This window comes from Pollicipes pollicipes, unplaced genomic scaffold (assembly GCF_011947565.3).
Source record: "Pollicipes pollicipes isolate AB1234 unplaced genomic scaffold, Ppol_2.1 Scaffold_4295;HRSCAF=5057_pilon_pilon_pilon, whole genome shotgun sequence".
NCBI lineage: Eukaryota > Metazoa > Arthropoda > Thecostraca > Pollicipedomorpha > Pollicipedidae > Pollicipes > Pollicipes pollicipes.
The window spans coordinates 42,264,693-42,282,679 of record NW_023596461.1 but is presented as its reverse complement, the minus strand read 5'-3'; the positions used below and the strand labels follow the sequence as shown (position 1 = coordinate 42,282,679).

At 59.0% G+C, this 17,987-nt stretch overlaps 1 protein-coding gene across 13 annotated transcripts in view; it reads right to left on the bottom strand.

Annotated features, from left to right (window-relative positions):
* The window catches only part of trol (terribly reduced optic lobes), a 113,130-nt gene that overhangs the window by 50,188 nt on the left and 44,955 nt on the right, over positions 1-17,987 (bottom strand). For all 13 annotated transcript variants that reach the window (XM_037219830.1, XM_037219835.1, XM_037219831.1 and 10 more), the window contains 16 exons: positions 16,927-17,040; positions 15,678-15,800; positions 14,974-15,096; positions 14,398-14,511; positions 13,801-13,917; positions 12,425-12,535; positions 11,808-11,921; positions 9,268-9,378; positions 8,742-8,852; positions 8,142-8,249; positions 7,743-7,850; positions 7,309-7,425; positions 6,452-6,568; positions 5,228-5,308; positions 3,265-3,395; positions 2,695-2,788 (listed from right to left, as the gene is read on the bottom strand). In XM_037219830.1, coding sequence (XP_037075725.1) covers positions 2,695-2,788; positions 3,265-3,395; positions 5,228-5,308; positions 6,452-6,568; positions 7,309-7,425; positions 7,743-7,850; positions 8,142-8,249; positions 8,742-8,852; positions 9,268-9,378; positions 11,808-11,921; positions 12,425-12,535; positions 13,801-13,917; positions 14,398-14,511; positions 14,974-15,096; positions 15,678-15,800; positions 16,927-17,040 — 1,794 coding nt within the window. The remainder of the gene's footprint in view (positions 1-2,694; positions 2,789-3,264; positions 3,396-5,227; positions 5,309-6,451; positions 6,569-7,308; positions 7,426-7,742; positions 7,851-8,141; positions 8,250-8,741; positions 8,853-9,267; positions 9,379-11,807; positions 11,922-12,424; positions 12,536-13,800; positions 13,918-14,397; positions 14,512-14,973; positions 15,097-15,677; positions 15,801-16,926; positions 17,041-17,987) is intronic.

Sequence of the window (17,987 nt, the reverse complement as noted above, 5' to 3'; positions counted from 1 at the left end):
CCAAGTCGCGGTTTTGATCATGAAATACACACCTTCCGTAGGTAACAGTGAGTCGTCAGGACGCGCATCCTGTCCCGGCCTTGCACGCGCCTGTTACCTGAATTGTTCGGGTCCTCTTCCTCTCTGCTATCGCTGGGCGAACATACAACTTGTCCACAACAGATCATTGTCTCCCTAAGAATGAAGCAACCTTCTACCAGTCGGAATCTTTGGTCCCTGATCCTCACCCTCTTCAAGATAGCCGTTACCCTATTCCAGACAACCAACGTTCTTGACTGATCGCGTTACCTGATTTGATCGTGCCGCTGGGCAAGGCGGACGGAGTGATGGGCGTTACCTGACTTGATCGTGCCGCTGGGCGGGGCGGACGGAGTGGTGCGCGTTACCTGACTTGATCGTGCCGCTGGGCGGGACGGACGGAGTGATGTGCGTTACCTGACTTGATCGTGCCGCTGGGCGGGGCTGACGGAGTGGTGCGCGTTACCTGACTTGATCGTGCCGCTGGGCGGGGCGGACGGAGTGATGTGCGTTACCTGACTTGATCGTGCCGCTGGGCGGGGCGGACGGAGTGATGTGCGTTGCCTGACTTGATCGTGCCGCTGGGCGGGGCGGACGGAGTGGAGCGCGTTACCTGACTTGATCGTGCCGTTGGGCGGGGCGGACGGAGTGATGTGCGTTACCTGACTTGATCGTGCCGCTGGGCGGGGCGGACGGAGTGATATGCGTTACCTGACTTGATCGTGCCGCTGGGCGGAGCTGACGGAGTGGTGCGCGTTACCTGACTTGATCGTGCCGCTGGCCAGAGCGGACGGAGTGATGTGCGTTACCTGACTTGGCCGTGTGGTTGTGCACGCGGCGGAACTTGCCGCCGTTGTAGCTCACAGACAGCAGGAAACTGGTGAGAGGGCCAGTCGGGTACTTGGAGCGCGTCTGGTCCAGCGCCTCCAGACCCGCTTGCCACTCGCCCGATACGCGGCTCAGCGACTCGAACGCCTTCTGGCGCTCCGGTGAGCCGAGCGCGAACGAGGCAGCTTGTAAAGAGGTCAGCGGTTGTAGGAGCGCGGGGGCGAGACCAGGCGGTGGGTCCCGAGCACCACGCGCGGGGGACACAGCCCGGCGGCTGGACAGAGTTAGTGAGTGCAGGCCAACATGTCGTTGATATTAGTATGGAATTTGTCACAGGTCAAAGCGTATTCGTGTTTCCAAGCCTCAGGCCAGGCTTTCATCAGGTCAGCGCACAGCACGTGCTGCTACATTAAGCGCCCTGGGAGCAGAAGCCGACTGGCCAAAGAATACCGAGGAGCAGACGATACTCCAGATGTCGCTGAGGGCTCCGCTCCAGTTCACAGCAGACGGCTGTCTCCCAAGCTGAGTCACTCGTCCTAACATGCGGTGGTCCAGTGAGGCTTCGAATGTCAGCCAGGTCCTTGCCCCTAATGGTTCGCGCTCGGCGCAAGGCAAAGCACAAGTCCGTTGACAGTCATCACATTTGCAGGACCCTGATATTGTTCTGTGCTGACGCAGCAGTACCGCTCCCCCTCCCTCACCTAAACACCTCCCACGCCCAGATCATGTCGCATGCACCCACTGCTGGCGGCACCACATGTGGCGCCCCAACTGCTGCCCTAATGTAAACCAAGACCATTGTGAAAGCGAAAAACGTCGTCTGGAAAGGAGCGACTAGCGCGGCCCACTCCCGACACACTAGACTGCTCAGAGTAAACACGCGCGGCAAAAAAGCGTGGGCGCCGCCGCGTGGCCGGCAGGAAGCGGCGGCCGCCGGCGCGCGCCGCTCCCAGCTTCAGAGCGCGCCGCCGATAAGCCCGGCCTTCGCCCGCTGTTGCTCGGAAGCCGGCCAAATCGCCCGCACAAACATTGAGATCATGACCGGAAAGGCCGTCGCCGTGCTGTTCGTTAAGAAAACAGAGGGCCCGCGGCTGGCGCGTCTCAGTCCCCCAGCAGATGTCAGCGACGCCCAGCGAGAGCACCACTCCGTCCAAGCTCAGTACTGCTGACGACGCGCTATGACGCGCCCAACTCCCGTCACCGACATTCCCTGGCCTGGCCGCGGACCGTGGCTCCGTCAGACATTCAGGCGAACACCACGCCGCGGCACATCCCACATCACTGACGCGCACCACAGCTCTTCCCACGAACCCCCCCCCCCCCCGCCCTCCCAAAGACCAGCCCTGACACCCACCCTCGACGCCGTCCCAGTATAGCCCCGATCGCTCCTGGCTTTCGGCTGTCGGCCTGTAACTCTACGGGCGCCTCCGGCTGGCAACCCACTCGACCACGCCTGTTTAACCGGGGCCCTTCATCTTCTGCATGGTAGATGACCTGCTCATCGTTGTATGTCAGGGCACGCGCGCTGAAGCCCAAACACCATAATTCGTCGGCGGTGCAGCTGGCACAACAGTGCTGCCACCGCTGCTGCGTGCCGCAGCCCGTCGAGTGCGCGGGCAGTGATGACGTCATCACAGGACCCAGCCGGCGGGCAACAGAGACGTCATCACGGGGGCCAGCCTTCAGACAAGGGTGACGTCGTCGCAGGGCATAGCCAGCGGACAGCGGAGATGGATGACGCCATCTCAGGGTCAGCCATCAGCCCGAGGTGACGTCATTTCAGGGTACAGTCATCAGCCAGAGGTGACGTCATCACGGACGGTGATAACATCGCCGGTGGGTACTCACAGGGCTCCACCTGGAGCAGGACGGTGGTAGAGGCGCCGGCGGTGCCCGGCGGGACACCCTCAGCCTCGCATAGGTACGTGCCGCCGTCGGCCACCTGTCGGCGTCCACGCGCACTAAGGTCAGCGGCTGTCTGCCCGCCAGACGCCCCCAGCCGGTCAGCGGCAGTCAGCAGATCAGCGCCGATCGGTCCATCCACACGACTCACGCGGCCTCGCCCAGGCGGCACAAACAATCAGGTGGGTACTAATCCCCCAATCAGCCTTATTCGCTGGAAGGACGCCAAACAATTAGCACTAAATATTCTTCAATGACACATGCCGTTTGCTATAACTTGACGATGTGCGTGCAGTCTAACACTCAATCAAAAGTGAAAATCAGCCACATCCTGCATCCTTAACTATCAATGTGAGTTGCCTTTCCACCATACTTGGAGACGCAGAGACGGCGTTCAGGATGGCACGAGATGTTTCCACGCTAACGCTGGAATACACCAATCGACAAGACACCAATACAGACTCCGTTCCGACCACCACCACCCCACCCCGCCCGTCCGGTTGTGTGATCACATGCCTGGGCATCGGGGATGGTGAGGCGGCCCTGCCGCTGGATGGAGCGCGCCGGCAGCGGGCGGTCGCCGCGGGACCAGCGCACCGGCATCCGGCGGGGGCCCTCGTCCCGGCACTGGAACACCACCTCGTTCCCTGCGGGCGACGGGCGGGTCAGTCGGACACAGGTGCTGGCTCCGCGGAGGACACTGCGCCGGTGGGAGGGCGACGGAACGGGGTCCCCGCTGGGCGAGTCGCCAAGACGCAGGCACCGAGCTGAGATAGGGCAGCAAAACTGAAAATATGGAATATCTAGCCGTTGTTAGAGAAATAAGGGATAAGTCACGCAAACGGTCGGCATCTTGCCGACTGCATGGAAATGGAAACTGAACGTGGAATGTGACGTCCAGAGTGCCGCTGTGAGTGGCGGACAGCGCGATTAGTATGCTGCATGGATCTGCACCACCGAATGTCGCGAACTCAGATGGAGCCGTCAAATGCACGGCGAATGCACTCAGTTGCGAATGCTTCTCATCGAGTTCAACTGAGCTGCAACGAAGGCGTGGAGGGGACGCTGGGGTATCCTCAGGCTTGTTAAAGCATCACGGTTCTTTTGAGCCCGCGTGACGGCCGCCATCTACTCTCATTCGAACCCAGCTACACTGATGCCCGGGAGTGGCTTACTTACCGGCGACGACTGTAAGACATGTGCACAAGGGATACAAGCGTCAGCTAAACGGCGACGAAACAAACAGGCGCTGGTGATGTCATCCGGGCATCAGTGATCCGCAGAAGACACAAGCGGTCGCTCCTACTCAGCTGTGTTTGCCGGATGACGCCGGCCAAAGTCAGCCTTGCGTCTAATGAATCATGCTTAACGTCCCAAAGCACCCTGTGGAATGCAAATAGTTTATGTTTCGTCTGCTCGTCGTCCGAACAGACATATACAAAACTACCACAAAACCGCTGCTATTGGTATCGTAAACATGTGATGTGCTTGCTGATGATGATGATGATAATCCTGCAAATTATTCACAAAGAAGTGGACTGAGCCTGACTCAAAGCAATCTAGATCGCTCTTATAGACATGTCAATCTAAGACTTTGGGCTCAATTACATCCGGTTCCATGACAATGCGTGTGCCACTGCATGCAAACCATAAACGTCGCCTTGAAATGTCAACAAAAAAGATAGAGGTGCATGACCTGCAAGTGCAATTATCGACCAACACTGTGTTCCACTGAGTTTTCCAAAAGCTGAGACGTACCAAATTCAAGCCTACCAGTAAATCGCAGTATGGGGACCACAATCTCGACCCCACCACGAGCCCCGATTCAAAACACAGAGCGATGGTCCTCAGACATCATGGGCCTTTACTTCCACAGCACCCTCGGCATTCCACAGCACCCTCATCTGTCTCCACCGCCCTTCCCCGCCCCCGCCCCCCGCCTAGCGGGCTGTGCGGACTCGAGACGCGACGCGGTGGTCCCGGTGGCGACTGCAGAGGCGGCCGTGGCGGGGAGGTCCGTCTGTCATCACGCAAATGTTCCGCCCCCGCATACCGCCCGCGGTTAGGTCACAAGATTGATGGTGCCCGCGCCCGGGTACGTGATCAGCTGCGGGGGGCCAGCGCGGCGCCGCGCGCTTCCGTGTACTGGGAGCCGCGCGTCGCGATGGCAAACTTAATATTTGCTTAGCTGTCCGCCGGCCGCATTGTGCAAGCTCAATATTGCTCCAGATGCACGCTAACGCGCGCAAAGCGGTGGCAAGCAGATCGTGGGATTACGGAGAGCTCATGCAACGGGACACTCAGCACATCTGAAAAGGAAAACGCCGCAAAATATTCAAATTCAGCCTATGGCCTGTTTCAATTTATGATCAACGTTGATCGTCGATCATTCCGCTGTCTGCTGTCTCATCAGAGGGGAGGTCTCTATAGCGAGGGATGCCGCTAGACAGGATACAGACGTGTGCACAATGTGACTCACTCGCTCTCACGGTCTGCTGGCCGGGGTAGGTCGCTAGTCGGATGTCTCCGGCGACAGGCACGGGCGGCCTCGGACTGACGGCTGAAACGGACAGGCTGGGTGTCACGTTCACGTGGTGAAGATGTTCCGTGCTGTGTGTCACTTGGTAAAGGTGTTCCGTGCTGTGTGTCACGTGGTGACGCCGCTCCGTGCTGTGTGTCACGTGGTGAAGGTACCTCGTGCTGTGTGTCACGTGCTAAAGGTGCTCCAAGCTGTGTGTCACGTAGTGAAGGTACCCTATGCCGTGTGTCATGGGGCGAAGGTACCCTGTGCTGTGTGTCACGTGGTGAAGGTACCCTGTGCCGTGTGTCACGTGGTGAAGGTGCTTCAAGCCGTGTGTCACGTAGTGAAGGCACTCTGTGCTGTGTGTCACGTGGTGAAGGCACTCCGTGCTGGGAGTCACGTGCTGAAGGTACACTGTGCTGTGTGTCACGTGGTGAAGGTGCTCCGTGCTGTGTATTACGTGGCGAAGGTACGCTGTGCTGTGTGTTACGCGGTGAAGGTGCTCCGTGCTGTGAATCACGTGGCGAAGGTGCTCTGTGCTGTGTGTCACGTGGTGAAGGTCCTCCCTGCTGTGTGTCACGTGATGAAGGTGCTCTGTGCTGTGTGTCACGTGGTGAAGGTACTCCATGCTGTGTGTCACGTGGTGAAGGTACCCTGTGCCGTGTGTCACGTGGTAAAGGTGCTTCAAGCTGTGTGTCACGTAGTGAAGGTACTCTGTGCTGTGTGTCACGTGGTGAAGGTAACCTGTGCTGTGTGTAACGTGACAGGGTACCCCGTGCTGTGTGTCACGTGGTGAAGGTACTCCGTGCTGTGTGTAACGTGCTGAAGGTACTCCGCGCTGTGTGCGGTAGGGTAGGATCTAGGTGCCGGAGAAGGTTTCACGAAGTCTTCGACTGCTGTTTCACGAAAGACAGGGCTGATAACATTTCCAAAACGTTATTCAGGTCCAAGTATTGCATGGTGTTTATCATCCACCCTCTCGATTTGGACAGCCAGTGCAAAGGAATGCGTTGTAAGGCGCCCACTGCTCTCGTCCGGATAATATACCGTACAGTCTCATCCAGCGATACGGCTCCCAACACGGCGTGACCCCTCTAAGCCCGGCGGGAAGGTGACATCCGCGGGGCCGCGTGACGCATGACGTCACGGTCCGTCCGGCGAAGAGGCCGGTGATCCACTGACCGCAGCCCTGCTCGTCGCTGGAGTCGGCGCACTCCACCGCGCCGTTACACACCCTCGACTCGGGAATGCAGCGGCTGCCGTCGGCGCATCGGAACTCGCCGGCCCGGCACTGCAGCTCTGCGACCGAGAACACGGGCTGTGAGGGGCACACGCCACCGGCACTGACCGCCTGCGGCTGGGCGCTCACTTCAGCAGGAGGCACCGAGAGGTCAATCAGGCCTGCTGCCGAAAACATCGCACGACGTTGATGTTAAAGGCATGTGGGCCTGACTCACCTAAGATTGAGATCATGTCTCCGCATGACGGGTTGTATTAAAGGAGGCCAGCACCAAGCAAATGTCACATCCACAGTGGTTCACGACGCAATGCCAACCAAACGAACCAGATGCAGTATGTACGGTCCGTCATGGCGGCAGCTAGCCGGTCCACGAAGAAAGTACTGCGTGTGATGAAACACACCCCAATGTGTGGTGAACAGCAGCGTGTTGGCTTCAGTCGGCCCGGGGCACAATTACATCTTCGTGGTTGAAATGAATACCCTAAGCAACTACAGTCAGTCCCCGGTGGCCAGCATAAGGCCAGTGGGCCTTGATCAGCTCCTTGTGCGGTTAGAATAACTCTGGCGAGCCTAAAAACGGCCCCCCGCGCCCCGGAATATTGCCAGTCCCATCTGGATGCAGCCTGTGGGGCCAAGTCGGCCCCTCGCCATTCAAGTGTCAGTTCCATACGGTTCGACTCGGCCCGAGTGTGCGCGAGTCCACCCGTGGTACTGAGGCGTCCCGGCGCTCGGTTGTCGTGTCCGGGTGCCGTTGAATGACCGTGTCGGGGGAGGGGGGGGGGGGCGAGGCTCCACTGACCGCAGTTACTCTCGTCACTTCTGTCGCGACAGTCTGGCGAGCCGTTACACACGGCGGAGTTGGGCACGCAGTTCTGGCCATCCGCACAACGGAACTCGTCCGCTCCGCACTCCAGCTCTGCAACGCACCGCAGAAACAATTATCGGAAGGCCGACCCAGGGGAGCACACCGTGGCATCATTAGCTGTAGGGCAAGATGTCGAGCATGAAGGTGTCATTAATACCTCCATCGAATCAAACAATCAAAACTGAGCATACACCCGAAGCATTACAGCACATGGCATCAGCGAGCACGTGATATGCCAATAATCCACAACGCCCCACTTGTCGAAAACGCCAAAAACCCTCAGGTCACCCCGAGGACGCCTTCGGAGCCGCGGCCGACGGTAGCTTGCCGCGGCGCGGCCGGCGCTCGGCGCTCGAGCTCGGGCTCACCACAGTCCCTCTCGTCGGAGCCGTCGCGGCAGTCAAAGCGGCGGTCGCAGCGTCGCGACAGCGGCACGCACTGCCCACTCTGGCATCGCCACTGGTCAGCTGTGCACGCTGCAGAGCGCGGAGACGGCCGATGAGAGAGAGAGCGGGGGGGGGGGGGGGCGGCCCGGTTCTCCCGCAGCCGCGCGCGGCAGCCACGAAACAGGAGCACCCACACGCACCGACGACTCCAGTAACGTATTCAAGCGCTTGGTGGTCAATGCTCCGCACAATAACGACCATCACTCCCACAAAAGTCAGCGTGATTTGACGGTGTTTCACTTCTGAACTAAGCGGCCCGGCGGCCCGGCGGCCAGGTCTGCCGTGTCGTGTGGGTAGGGGGGAGGGGGGGAGGGCACTCACCGCACTGGAGCTCGTCAGAGCCGTCCCTGCAGTCCGGGCGTCCGTCGCAGCGGCGACCCAGGTCCACGCACTCGCCCGTTTGACAGCGCCACTGGTCCGACCGGCACTCTGAAGCCAACAGGCGGCGGGTCACAGGGGTAGCAGGGTCCCGAGCAGTGGCGGCCCGCGGCATGCGACAGCGTGGCTGGTGGGGTGGCAGGTCGTGCAGTGCGGCACGCGGCTCGGAAAGCCACACCGTCGGGTCATGACAGCGTGGCTGGTGGGGTGGCGGGTAGTGCGGTGCGGCACGCCGTTCGGAGAGCCCCGCCGTTGGGTCATGACAGCGTGGCTGGTGGGGTGGCGGGTAGTGCGGTGCAGCACGCGGTTCGGAGAGCCACGCCGTCGGCTCACGCGACGCATCGACACCCGCCGGGAGCCAAGTCACGTCGGGCAGCAGCAGCCGGCGCGGCTCAGCTTAGTGGGAACCCCGGCCGCCAATCACGGAGTAATCCGGCAGCGGCACATCTGAACGCGGACTGGATAGTCTTAACATGGAGGCGAGTGTTGCGGCCCGGATCGAGGCGAGAGGGGACGAGACGTCGGCCGAGAGGGGACACGTACGGCAGTTGGCCTCGTCCGAGTAGTCCAGGCAGTCTGGCTGGCCGTCGCACTTCCTGGAGGCGGGCACGCAGCGGCCATCGCCGCACTGGTGCTCCTCCACCCGACACGAGGCTGAGGGGGTGGCAAGGCAGGCTCACAACAAACCACCGTCGGGGGCGTGAACGGGTGTGTCTGACCACGCACGCATAAGCTGATTCTCACTTTGTTTTTTCAGTTGAAGTTGGACAGTATGCATCTTTTTGCACAAGCATCTTCGACCTAGGATTTAACTTTGCTGTATCTCCCTTCTGGAGGTGACCAGGGGGTTCCCTCCACTGTCACAATGAAGAACACCATTCCATGGAACCAAGTTGGAAACCAGGTATACTATGCACAGCTGTTGGTTTGACAGATAAACTATTCAACTTTGCGGTGCATCTTACTAGTGCAGTATGCGATTGGGTTGACGCACACATAGTTTACCCCCCTGCGGACACGACAGTGGACCCTCCCAGCAGCCGGCGCAGTGCGCAGCGGGCGAACATACGTCTGCAGTTCTGCTCGTCACTGTAGTCCCTGCAGTCGTAAGAGAGGTCGCAGACGCGCGTGCGGGCAATGCACGAGCCGTCGCCGCACCGGAACTCGGTGTCGTCGCAGGCTGTCGGCCGAGGAACGCAGTGACACACTGCCGAGGTGACAGTCGGACGGAGCTTGGGGCGTCACAAGGGCGACACGTACCAGCCCCGGTCCACACAACGACTCCGCCAGGGCGCATGAATTCAGTCGGAAACATCGCGACATTCCCAAAGAGGATGCGACATGACTATTCTAAAGCTGCGGATCCGAACCAGGTTGACGCTGTTCGGCTTCACTGGCTGGTTATTAGTGTTGTTGGTTGTCTTTGGTTGGTTGTTAGTGTCCACATTATCGTGCTTCTGCTGGCTGCTGCAGGCAATTGTTGTTACGTCATTCGGCTCGGAAGCGAATCAGGCCGTAGTATCAGTCGTTGTCAACATCCACGGCCAGCGCAGCCTTCCTCCTCACTAGCTGCCGTGACCGCTCGGTGGGCCGCTATGCAGCGCAGTAAGCTGATGCGAACACCACTCAGCAGCCGAAGGACGTGCTTTCAACGCGGCGCCCTCCACTTGACAGATGACACAAACGCTCTTCTTGGAAATACCCTTCGTTCTTCTTTGCTCCGTCGTCAATCCAGTTATTCAAAAGAAGGCGGCAAACGGTTAGTGTTGCGTCAGAGGTGCTTCAAGCCACACGGCCGAGGGCGGATCTGGGTCCGGGGGCGGGGCGGTGCACGAGGCGAGAGGGGTCGACGCGGGATACCATGGGCGCCACCGACGTCGGCGGAGGCGAGGAGCCAGCCGCGTCACGGGACCCAGTGAGAGGGTTCGGGTGGAGACGGATCCGTCCAGCTGCGGGGACGGGAAGGACGTGGCCAGCGTTGGCAGGCCGTCCCCGGGAGCCGCGCTCACTCACGACAGTCTAGCTCGTCGCTGCCCTCCGGACAATCAACCTCGCCATTGCAGCGCTTGTCCGAGGCCACGCACGGGCCGCTCTCGCAGCGGAACTGCGGGGCCCTACAGATGCCTCCTGTTGACACGGCACAGCGTGTGACCAGAGCTGCCCGAGGACCCGGAGGTGGAGATGGATGGACGTTACGGACAGCTGACTGTGGTGCTCAGGGGCCACTGCATGGCGTCAACGTGGGCTTAAATATGTGAATTTCGTAGCCAACTCCATGGAACGTTTGGCTGAGCCTTGGCACCACAGACTACTCGCAACTGCATTGTAGTTATTAGAGCTGGAACTAAGGGCACGTTGAAAGAGCACAAAAAACAACACAATATTAACGTCTCCAGGTTGTCCGTTTATGTGATAACAATGACGGACCAATGAGAATCGAATGGATCCGCATGGCAAGAGCGAATCGGACATTTCAGAACGACGTCCAAACGCGAAAGAGAGGCCGGGATAGAGCAGCCAATGACAGCAGAGCTGCGAAGGACATGGCGGCGGGGGAGGAGCGGATCAGGCGCGGCGTCGCTCCGCCCGTACCGCAGCCTGTCTCGTCCGAGCCGTCCGCACAGTCCGGCACTCCGTCGCACAGCCGGCGGCTCGACACGCAGTGGCCCTCGCGACAGCGCCGCCGGCCGGGTCCGCAGGGCGACGCGGCCGTCGGCAGCAGCTGGTCGTCGTCGGTCGGGTCCGGCCCGTAGTCGCCGCCGTCAGGGTCGCTGTCCACGGGGCCTGAGTCGGGCAGCTCCGGCGCCGGCTCCGGCAGCCCGGAGCCGTCGACGTCGGACCCGGCTGGGCGAGCGGCGGGCAGGGGTCGGTCGGCATCGGCACCACAGGTCGCCACGGTCAGCCCGCGAAATAGCTACCCGCTTCTTTACGTGCTTCCCTTCTCATCGTGAAGAGAGCAAATCTGGTGCTGACATTTGCACGTTCTCCCTTTCCATCAAGCTGCAGCTGACGCTGCTGCCTATTCTCAGACATTTATCTTCATCAAACAGGCGACACTCTGCCTACCCAGCAGGAGTTCCTCCCTTTCCATCAGACAGATAGGCGGGGCCGCCACCTATCCCTATTGTAGGTGCCCCCTCGTACCACCTGTGGATGGGAGCGACACGCAGAGGCACAGCCAGAGTGTGAGGGGCGTCCCCCCCCCCCTCCTCTAAGGCCCGTAATTTGTTTTACTTTAGCATCATAGGCGGCTCCTTGGGTCGTCTTGTGATGAGTGCTGATTAGCTTCAGCACCCTGCTTTGGCCCAAATTTGGGCGAGCGAAACAGCACGTCGCACAAGCCCAGATGAGAAAAATAGGCACAACGCAATCAAAAACAGCGGCGCCCGCCTCACGCCGCCTTCATAACTTCAGCAAACTGGCCGAAGTGATATCGCGTAGCGGATTGGCGAAAACTCAAAATAAACACCGCGCGCATGCCATGATCTACGAGCCCGGTCAAAGTGCGCAACTGGTGGCGCGTTCGGCCAGCTGGCGCGAGCCGTGGAAGCGGCCAGCCAGCGTCCGTCCGTGTCGGGACCCGCCCTGGCGAGCGGACCCGCCACTCACCGCAGTCGCGCTCGTCCGAGCCGTCCGCGCAGTCCGGGATCTGGTCGCAGCGGCGTCGGGCGTCCAGGCAGGTGCCGTCGCCACAGCGGTGCTCATCGGCCGTGCATGCCACCGCTGGCAGCAGCACGCACGTCACACACGAGCACACCCACGCCCACACCCACACCCAAACACTGGGCAGCACGGCTACGTATAGGCTATACCGCCGCCCGTCAGCGCAAAACCCCTACATATATATATATATATATATATATATATATATATATATATATATATATATGCCCCCTCCCGCACTCTCAATTATGCACACACCTAGCCATGTACAAAATACTAGTCGGTTCTGGTGAGGAATTTCACGCTAGCAATAACGGTAAGCGACCATGCGGTGCCACCGAGCGGGACGCCACGAAAACTGACGCGCCAGTGACATGCCACCGTGATGTCTTAGAGCACATGGCTGGAAGCAAGGTTGGGGTGTCTGTTGTCAAATGACCTGTAATGATCCGCATGGCCCGTAATGACCCCGTGATCTGGATGATGAATGATCCTCATACTCCCCAACACTGCGTGCAGCAGCAAGGTTTTCCACTACTACAATGGCTTTGGAGCATGCTTACGCGGGCATCCCTCCTCGTCATCGTAGTCGGCGCAGTCAAAATTGCCGTCGCAGCGTCTGGCCGCACTCAGGCAGGTGCCGTCCAGACATCTGAACTGGCCCTCCGGGCACGCTGTAATATGGCAACCGGTGACGTCAGATGACAGCCGGTGACGTCAGACCTACGTCAGACCGCGATCGGTCACCGGCCTACTGCTGAGAAGATCGGGAACAACGGACGACGCAGAAGACGGGGTTTGGACGCTGGAACGGTAGATATCGCTTTAGGGAACGCGATAAGCCCCTCACTTTTGAGACAAGGACGTTGATTGAAATCAGGCATCAACGTGATTACTGAAGTGGAAATTGCAAATCCTACTTACCGCAACAGCAAGAATTTAATTGCCACGCGCTTAAACCATGATGTCTTGATCAATTATTCTCCAAATGGCGAACCTTGTTCACATCGTCGATACTTGCTGCGGATTACAGCCGAATTCAAAAGTGGACTCCATGCCTTAGGAATCCACTTGGTGTTATTATGAAATAAGGAGTCCACTTCGCGCTGAGTTATATTTGTGCAACGTTCGGCCGGAGCACCACAGCGCTACCTAAGCTCGGCCGGAGCACCACAACATTACCTAACCTCGGCCGGAGCACCACAGCACTACCTAAGCTCGGCCGGAGCACCACAGCACTACCTAAGCTCGGCCGGAGCACCACAACACTACATGACCTCGGCCGGAGCACCACAACACTACATAACCAGTTCGGAAGCCAGTTGGCGTCGTGCAACACTGCAAACGCATCACAGAGAGGACGAAACCATGCAAAGGAAGAAAGCAGCCACAAGAGAGTTATCGACAGTGTTGGATAGAGATCGCCATGCATTTGGACGTCGGAAACATGCTTCCATTCAACGACATGCGAGCCGGCAGCAGGGCTTAGCTCGAAATATACAGCGAACGACGCACCTCGCACTCAGTGCCAGGCATCATAGCAGCTTAAAGAGAGGTCATAGCAGCGCCAACGCACCAACCACCAGATCCATAGAGGAGGAGATATTGACCATGCAATGTCGAGAGGAGCCAAGACGGCACGCTTGAAGAAAGAAAGAAAGATATTCTCAACCCAAAAATCCGCGACAGACCAGCGGTCTCGCAGTAGGACATCAAGGCCATGCGGCGAGCATGCTGAGACGGCAGCGAAGTGGAAGAATCTCTGATTCTCTCCCAGAGGAGAGGCCGGAAACGCACCAGTGCAAGGAGCGTGCGGTCCAACCCAAAGGCGGCCGAGACGGCCGTGAGACGACTCAGAATGAGAGCAACCGTAAGAGTCATCCCTCTGAGCTGCAGGGGCAGGAGGAGGGGGAGGGGGAGCGGGGCAAGAGGACCGTACCGCAGTCGACCTCGTCGACGCCGTCGATACAGTCTCGGACGCCGTTGCAGCGGGCCGAGGCGGGCACGCAGGCGCCGTCTGAGCACGTGACGTCCTGGGGTTCGCAGGCCGGACGCGCTGCCGGTTAGCCGGCCGTCAGTGGTGTGTGTGCGGAGGGGAGGGAGGGCGGCCAGACGTTAATGGAGCCAGACATTTGGTCGGTGGCGGCGTTAATGGCCAACCAGCCATGAGCAGAATGTCCAGCCAGCTGGCCGGTAATGGGCGACAGGCTCCCGCTAACGCCACCCGAGCTCTCAAAAACAGCGCACAGACGCTGGACTTCCAGCCTGCGAGCGTGACGCAGGGCGTACGCCGCCGAAGTTGAAAGTATATGCCAGATGTGCTGCTGGGGGAGAGCGGCCCGAACCAGAAGGCCTGAGTTATTGCATACTGGAATGAGCCAAACAACACCCATCTTCGACGACCATCACCACAAACGAGCCACCAATGGGGTGAGCTCGACCAGCAAGGTCCATCGTCTCCCGGCCGTTGGCACCGAGGAGGCGCCGCCTGGCCGGCCAGACCACCGCGGGAGGGCGCCACAGCTGCGGTACGTACTGCAGTTGGCCTCGTCACTGTTGTCAGCGCAGTCAGGAAAGCCATCGCAGACGCGGGCTCTGTCCACGCACTCGTCGGTCGAGGTGCAGGTGAAATCCTCCCCGCAGGACGGCACTGAGCGGACAGGTTGGTCAGGCGACCTCCACGGTAGACGGTCCGGAGGTGTTCAGGGGCACCCAGTTAGCTGACGTATGCCGGGAGGTAGGCCCATACCAAACTCTGTGTGTAGCTCAGGTCACACAGAAAATGTCTCCCACCTAGCGGCACGTCCAGCAGCACGGCTTGTTAGTTGCCTACACCGAAAAAATGTTCCAAGAAGGCTCCGGATGGCAATGACGCCGTCTGGCGTGACTGGGCCCCAAGGTTGAGCTGTAGCCGCCAGCGACCGCCGTGAGGAAGCGGCGTTATCAACAGCCACACGCGGCCAGTTTACCGGCCGACATCATGGCCCTCCCAAAACGCTGGTCCCGGCTCGTCTGACGGCGGCGGGCAGCACGGGCGGCGTGGACGAAGGGGGCAGGTGGAGAGAGGACCCAGGGGGAGGGGGGGGGGGGGGCGGCGGACCGGACCACGTACTGCAGCCAGCCTCGTCCGACCCGTCCGGGCAGTCGTAGGCCGAGTCGCAGCGCCGCCTGCCGGGCACGCAGCTGCCGTCCGAGCAGCGGAAGTCATCGGCTTCGCACAGCGTCGGCGCCGGACCTTGGGGGCGGCGGCGGAGTGAGCGGCATCCGACACCGGGACACAGGGGGCTCCACTACGACCTGAATCTGGGACACCAGTGGGGAGCAACGCGGCGCCGGCCCAGCGGGGCAATTTCAAAATCTTGTCATATCGTTATCTTGCTTTTTGGATGACATGAATATGTGCATACAACTCAACTCTGTCACTACAGACAGTATGCCATAAATCATAATGCAATATAGGTGAAGGCAAAGTAATCAAAACGTTTTTGTCAAGTTGCAACTAACTGTATGTGTCATGAAAGGACCAGGATAACATCTGAAATATGCTCAACGGAGCGCAAGCGTCCCAGGATATATGACATTCATTGCAATTCACTTAAAAATAGCACGCTTAAAGATTCCACAATTCATCCTTCTGGCATAGCCACATCTTTGCTCTAAGGTTTGTGAGCATCAACGCGCATTGTACATTCCCCCAGCACCGTGACCAACAGTAACCACCGATCGCCATACACCTCAGGGTGTTTGCAGCAGGACATTGCAACAGAGGCCACTGCATCGACGTCCCCTGGAGGAGCCAAGCTCCGAAAGACTCACCACTTGGACAACGATTTCTATCCTCGTCAGAACCATCAATGCAATCCGGGAAGCCATCACAGGCTCGCGTGAAGGGAATACAGGAGCCGTCGCTGCAGCGAAACTCCTCCGCGCTGCAGCCAGCTGTCGGATCCAGACAAGACCGCGCCCAGGTCAGACAGGATAGACGGGACAAACGAGACAACGACCCGGTAAGACAGAACAGACAGAATGCATCCAGTTCGGACAGAAATGCCATGACCAAGTCCAGGTCACACAAGACAGATAAAACAACATCCCAGTCAGACAGAACAAATAACGCCGTATCCCGGTCAGGCATAGAAGACGGGACCACGTCCGACTCAGACAGGCCAGACAGAGCCACGTCCAGGTCAAACAGGACGGCACCAACCCACGTCCAGGTCAAACAGGACAACACCAAGCCACGTCAAGGTCGGACAGGAAAGAGAGGAACCATTCATGTTGGACAGGATTTCCAAACAGAACAGGACCTTGTCCTGGCTAGACTGGCCCGACAACAGACAGGGATGAACTCGTGTCAGATAGGCAGGTCAGGACAGAAAACAACCATGTGCAGAACGTACAGGGCAGGCAGAAGCGAACCAAGCATTACAGTGCATTTCTACATCAGTCGGGGCAAACGACTACATGTAAGACAGCCAGACGGATCCCAGGAAAAACGGGACACACGGCAACATATCACCAGATCAGGAAAACGGCGGGACCAAAGCCAGGTCAGGTAAGATATGACAAGACTCCGATCAAACGGAGCCCTATCTAGGCCGCTGCACTAGCATCAAATTCGAGTGGGACAAGCCTTTGGACGGGTTGGACAGCATAATGCGCGGGTTGGACTGAACAGTAACCCTCCTCACATTTGTATGTATGTAGGTTGACCAAGTTATTCGTCATGCTGAGATTCTCTCGGAACGACAAAATCTCCTCTCTGCCTTATAAATCAGCATTCTGTCATTGCTGTCGACCATTCTTCCAACCAGTAAAAACGCGCAAAGAGAGGCGGTTCTCGGTAACACCCATGCCAACTGGTCGATGTCCTCCATTGGGACCGTTCGGCTGTGAGCGAGGCAACCGAATGGAAGTCAAGTTCGAAACCACGATAGCTTGCTTTCACCATCCGGCCACGTCCATGCGGCGGCCGCGGCGCGGGCCTGTTACCAGACGCTGGAACTGTCGCGACAGCGGCGGTCTGGCGGCGGTGTTTCGAACCAGAGCTTCCGGCGCGACTCACCGCAGTTGTTTTCATCCTCACCGCCGGCGCACTCGGGCACGCCGTTACACTTCTGCGCGATACTGAGACAGGGCCCGTCATCGCAGGCGAACTGGTCCGGACGACAGCGTGGCGCTACAGGAGAGGGCGTCCCCAGCGTCACCGCCACCGTCACCGTCGCTCCGACACAGCGCAACAGCGGCAACCGGCACCGTCACATCACAGCCCCACAGCCCCACGGCACAGCAGCACCGGAACGCGGCAGCGACAGTAGACTGCACCATCTCAGCAGGACAGAGCCGAGAAATCTTGCCCAAGAAAGGCTCAAGGCGGGTTTTCTCTCCCGTTTTGTTCCATGCAATGGCTTAAGCGCAATGCTTAAGCCTCCCAAACGATGGATGGGGCGTTTCTGAGCCTATAATAAGGCAACAGTTCCCTCAAACGTGCACCAGCCTAACAGAATGGCACGGCAGGAGACAACACAGAGCAGCACATCAGGAAAGGACACAGCGAAGCAGGAGACAGCACAGAACGGCACAGCAGAAGACACAGAGCAGCACAGCAGGAGGGGGCACGGCGCAGCGGGAGACAGCACGGAACAGCACAGCAGGAGAGGACACAGAACAGCAGGAGACAGCACATAGCAGCCAGTATCGCCGCAGGTACACTCAGAACGCCGAGCAGCTGTGACGACACACTCAGAACGCCGAGCAGCTGTGACGACACAACATATAGTTACGACAATCCCTCGGACGTCACGGCGTCCCCGCCCATGTGCAAAACGAGGCCACGACGACAAAGTTCCACCTCGAATCACACTTGAGCATGGTAAGCACAGCAGAGGAAGCAAGAACCCGCTCCCGGAAGGACATTATTTGTTCTTCCCATTTACCGATTGTCAATGTGACAAACACGAAATTCATGCAACAGGACAGCACGCACTAAACGATGACGGATAGCGCACATGTGCTCATGCGCCTCGTCCCCGTCGGGTCGTCCCTTAGTGCACCCGTGATGCACGCCGGTTCAAACCAGTCGCAGTACACTGAGCGCTGAACGCGCGTCGGTCTCGTCTCATGGCG